Below are 5488 nucleotides of genomic sequence, written 5' to 3'. Positions count from 1 at the left end.
TTACTATTTATATTAAAACTCGAAGAATTTTGTTTATATTTTTCTTGTTCAATTAACCGAAGACAATTTATTGAATCTTTTAAAAAATAGAAAATAGGTAATACGCAAGCCTCGCCCGTAAAACCAAACATTACAAAGCCCCTACAAATTATTTCTCAAGGTTATCGAACTTGAATGCGTACTGATTCATATTTTAGTCTTATATTTATGATTTTATTTATTAGATTTTATTACCTTTCAATTAGCTGTCCGTAACTGCGAGTATTATAAAATCTGTACTTAGTGTCTTTTTGTTATTAGAGACGAGGAAAAAGTAAAATCACAAAAATACTGAACTCAGAGGAAAATCAAATAACAAAACGCATCAAAAACGAATGGGCAAGAACTGTCATATTCCTGACTTGGTACAGGCATTTTCAAATGTAGAAAATGGAATGCATCTATACCCTGCCACGTCCTGTCTGTGTTTTGTTGGATGTTTTTCTTTTTACCGATCTGATAAGTTAAGCCTTTTCAACTGATTCTGATAGTATGTTCTTATGTTGTGCTATTACACTGTAGTCCCATGTTAGGAGGAGGGTTGAGAGCTTACAAACATGTTTATTCCGCCACATTCTTTATGTGGTTGTTCCTAGTTAGGTGTCTGTAATTCATTGGTTGTCGTTGATTTACGTCTTACGTATTTGTTTTTCGTATATTGTTTTCTCAGGCCATTAGTTTTCTCAATTGAATTGTTTTATCTTATTCATGTCTGGGTCTTTTATAGCAGAGTATACGGTATAGGTTTTTCTCATATTTGAAGGTAATATAGTGTCTATAATTGCTTTCATTACCCTTATTTAAACTTTGGTGGGTAGTTGTCTCATTGACAATCATACCGCATCTCCTTATTTAATATTCTACCGCCGCATGAAGGAACGAATTGTTCTTATTTTTTTATTATATTTTTAAAATTTGATTTTCAGACGCGAAATATTGTTTATCTACCAAGTAAGACGAATTTTTGTGCGTTTTAAGAAAGCAAAAATGTATTTTATACTCATGCTCGTGACTTGTATTTGTTTTTTAATTTAAGCAAAATTGTTTACTCTCATAACTCTTTAAAGAGTGGCCCTTTTTGCTTTTGATATGATAGATCATAGTATCACCGTTGGTTTTCCCGTTTGAATGGTTTTACAATAGTAATTTGGGGCCATAAATTGCTTGCGTTTCGGTGTGAGCCTAGGTTCCGTGTTGAAACCGTACCTTGACCTATAATGGTTTACTTTTATAAATTGTGACTTGGGTGGAGAGTTGTCTCATTGGCACTCATACAACATCTTTCTAAATGTATGTAACAAAAGGTGAGACTTTAATAATGTATGTGTCTCGTCTTGTCTGGCATAACTTTGTATTGTTTGGCTTTATAACTATTTTGATATGAGCGTCACTGAAGAGTCTTATGTAGACGAAACGCGCGTCTGGCGTACTAAATTATAATCCTGGTACTTTTGATAACTATAAAATTAATTAAAAATGTTAAATCATTTATATAAGGACAATAAAAGATTTAAGAAAAATAATACTTTCTGAATTTCCTCGTGATAGAAATTAAGACATGAGTACAAACCTATTTCCAAAGTTTTATTAATATGATAAAGTAATTAATGCTATAATGAGGAAACATGTACATTGTTAAAATGAAAATTAAGAACACTAATGCGAAAATAGGGAAATGTTTTATTGTTTTTATTGCTTTGTTCAAACAACTTTTATTTAATCATAGGAAAGAGAGGAAAGCACGTCTAGTTCTTATGAGCATACTGAAATTTCGGTAAGTTTTGCTTTCGTTAATTATTGGAGGCAAAGGAAATCAACAGACAGCACATACAGCAATTCCAATTGAGATGTAAGACCTGAATACTTTTGTACAAAAAGGAAAAGAACCTACTCAAGATTGAAATTACATTAACGGTACCAATTTTACTGCACCAGATGCGCATTTCGACAACTAGTGTCTCTTCAGTTTTGCTCAAGACTGAACGTTTTGAAAAACCAAAAGCCTTATGCAACGTTAAAGAGCAAATAATCAGTTAAGTCAAACAAAAATACCAAATCAGATATATGCAAGAGCGAAATACATACCTAAATCTAACATGGTTTTAAAGTCATTCTTGTAATTTTTACCATAATGTTATACGTTTTGATACTTAACCTATTAAGGGTATTAAATAACTAAATGGTGAAGAACTTTCTTTTTATTTTTTTTTTTAAATATTATATTTCCTTAGAGAATGATTGTATTTTTCATGTAGATCCCAATAATGTGAGTTGGTTAAGGGTCCAATTTGATCAAAATGAAATAACTTTAAAAACTGATCTTGTGAAATATTATTATATATATAATAATATTATTAATATGGTTATATGGTTAAAACAGCAGATCAGTGCAAATGCAAAACACCGAGAAATCACAAATATTTGTAGGTTGCTTGTCATAGATCCCCTTCTTTACCAGTGACAACTTACTGTTTGTTCAATATTAGGAAACGCTCACCAAATATTAACGTTATAGCAGGTAGTGGCATTATAATGTATATGTAATAACATCAGAATGCTTGTTATTTTTATATTTCAAATCGTTCATTTAAAACAATATAACAATTATTATATTGAGACCAGTAATAAAAAGCAGAAGAAATAGAGTAAATGCTTACCTCTACGATGTGCATTCATATGTTTGTTTCGAAAGAAACATGTTTTCCATATAAAATCATACATGTAAAAACACAGTTAATGAATATACATATCAATGTGTTTCTATCACTATAAAGTTCAATTTTGTCATTAACTAGGAACAATATCAGAATTCCAGAGTTAGTGTGTTGTGCTCATATTATTACGAAATGGAATTCATCTTCCACCTCTTAATGACATATGGGCACACTGTATTTTCTGAAGGTGTTTTATCTTATCTACCACGTTTAAGAGCTAGCGTGCTGCTACTTATTTCTATTATAGTATAGTTTTTAAAATAGTTTAAGTTTGAACTTTCCACAAAGTTTTCTATATGTTTCTAAATTATTTTAGATAACGAATTTTCATTATTAAAAAAAAAAATAAAAAAAAAAAAGACCATCATTCCTGAATGAATTTAAATTTTCATCTAGCTTCTTTTTTTAAAAACAGACAGTGATCGTGTTTTAAAGGGTATTTAGAGAATACATTTTGAAGCAAATCCTGCGGGTTTTCGCTATAAACATTATCTAGTAAAGACTCTTTTGAGTTTAAATCCTATAGATTACTTTAGCGTATTTATATAAGCGGTGAACTCATAAACTTCGCATTATAAGTAGGTTGTATGAGAAACGTGACGAGGAAATAATTCTTTAAAACTTTGTTGTTTATGATATCAGTTCGAAATATAACATAAAAACTAGTTTCATTTTACAGAAAGTGAGTATAAAAACAATTTGCATTTGAAAAATAAGGAAATGAAAATAAATAATTTCTTTCAATATAATTGGTTTTGTTGTTGTTCAAATACTATAATTTCCGAACCAAGGAAGTACTTATGCCTATCCATATCCCCATCTATTTTTTTCTCTGGCGACCCAAGTTATTCTCGGTTTCGATAAACAGACTCGCACTCGAACTAATGAAAGCTTTTATAGATTAAACATACTGCGGGGGACAATTTTAATTAACTGCGCAACTATATGCAATGTAAAGTTGCACAACAACATAACTGACGAAAAAAAAACCCGAAACAATTTATCAAATATGTCTAAGGATTTTCTTTAAAGTTCAAGAAGCAAATTATAGTGAATTGAATGGTTTGTTTTCTACAGATAAACCACGATACCAGATATGCTACGAAGGGTTTTACATGCTGCATTGGTAATGCCTTTTACAGCAGGATTAGTAACGAAGAGGGAAAATGGCGGATTTTCGGTTCATGATGCAAGTATATCCGGACTTGTTCTCTTAACGACCCTAGTTATAGCAGTTCTTGAAGTGATGTTGATATTTCCAACCAAACATTCTAGATGGTTGATGGTTGGAATACTAGCTCTCGCCATATGTTTGTTAATCGCTTGCAGCTTACTAGCTCACATAAAAAGCGATTGGAAGGTTTTTCATAGACGACAAGTTACACACAAACTGAAATTAGCGTTTCTGTGGCTCTTTTGCTTCGGAAATATCGTATCACAGGCAATGAAATTATCTCTTCATATTCAATGTAATATTCAATGTAATATACGTGAGTCGTTATCACAGAAAGCAGTATATTATATAATTACTTGGCTTTTCGATCTTGGACAAACCATATTCATTGTTTATTTCTCACGATTCAGATTTGCAAATATTAAGTGTTTCTATTATATACTGATGTTTTTGTTTGTTGCAAATATTTCTTTGTGGACACATAAAAATGTAGACTTGTACTTTGAGGAGAAAAATGACATTCTAAATAAATCTGAACACCTATGCAACAACGCAACAACTCTATACAAAGCAGAAAAGATACTTAAACCATTCCTGGATCCAGTGTTGCTTGAATATTGTCTGTTAAGTTTGATATTCATTTCTCACATGTGGCCAAAGCAGAAAGTGCCACTTGATACAATGCATTTATTAGATTCTGCCTCGTTTTCTCAGGAAAATGGAGAACATTTCTCACTTTTATCGGGACATATAACAGCTTGTAACAGACATATGAATAGGAAATCGAAGTGTATAGTCGGACTAGGTATATTATTTTGTTTATCCTTCATCATAATCCAGTGTATTTTAATGTACATCCCAAAGTATAACCAAGCTGGTGGTCCGAATACATACTATCTTGTCGGGAACATTTTACGAGTACCACTCACAATCAAGTGTTTTCATGCATTAGCTGGAGAACTACAACCGAAGGAAAGGCCGCGGAAAATAATCAACATTCAACATTTTATAATCCTTTCAACATCTCTTGCTACTTGTGGTTATTATATTCTGGAAAGTCTTGGAAGTCGTAATCGCCCACAGTTTCACGACATCAGAATCCATCTGAATACCGTTGTTAGAGTAATTGTCACGATTTTACAGACAACTTTTATCCTACAGATGAAACAATATCGGAAGTTCAGCAGTTCTAATTCTGTATTATCCATCAGAAACATTTTTCTTGTAATGTGTTTTGTAAATTTCAACACTTGGTTTTCGTATACATTTATTTCTGTACCTTACCATGCTTACAATAATCAACCAGTTTTTAACAGTAATACTTGGCTGAAATTTAAGCATTTCTGGGTTCCGTTTGTTATGTTCTATCATTTTGAATGCTTTATAATGTTTTATCATTTTTACAAACAATGAGATTTCACGATTTGAAATAAAATTTAAATGAATAGTCTACATTTCTTGGCAACAATTCACATTGTGTGTCCAAGCTATTATGATAATTTCATTGTCAAAAAATATATTGAGATAAATGTTTAGTGTACCTATAAGAATGGTCAAACAA

General features: G+C 31.3%; 1 protein-coding gene across 1 annotated transcript; it reads left to right on the top strand.

Moving 5' to 3' along the window:
- Nucleotides 1–3647: 3647 nt before the first annotated feature.
- On the top strand, nucleotides 3648–5488 carry LOC143047029 (uncharacterized). Its single transcript, XM_076220019.1, has one exon. The coding sequence runs from the start codon at nucleotides 3850–3852 to the stop codon at nucleotides 5338–5340; it is 1491 nt and encodes a 496-aa protein (XP_076076134.1). The 5' UTR covers nucleotides 3648–3849; the 3' UTR covers nucleotides 5341–5488.

This window comes from Mytilus galloprovincialis, chromosome 9, assembly GCF_965363235.1.
Source record: "Mytilus galloprovincialis chromosome 9, xbMytGall1.hap1.1, whole genome shotgun sequence".
NCBI classification, from domain to species: Eukaryota; Metazoa; Mollusca; class Bivalvia; order Mytilida; family Mytilidae; genus Mytilus; species Mytilus galloprovincialis.
The sequence above is the reverse complement of the archived record's forward strand: the minus strand, read 5'-3'. Positions and strand labels throughout refer to the sequence as shown.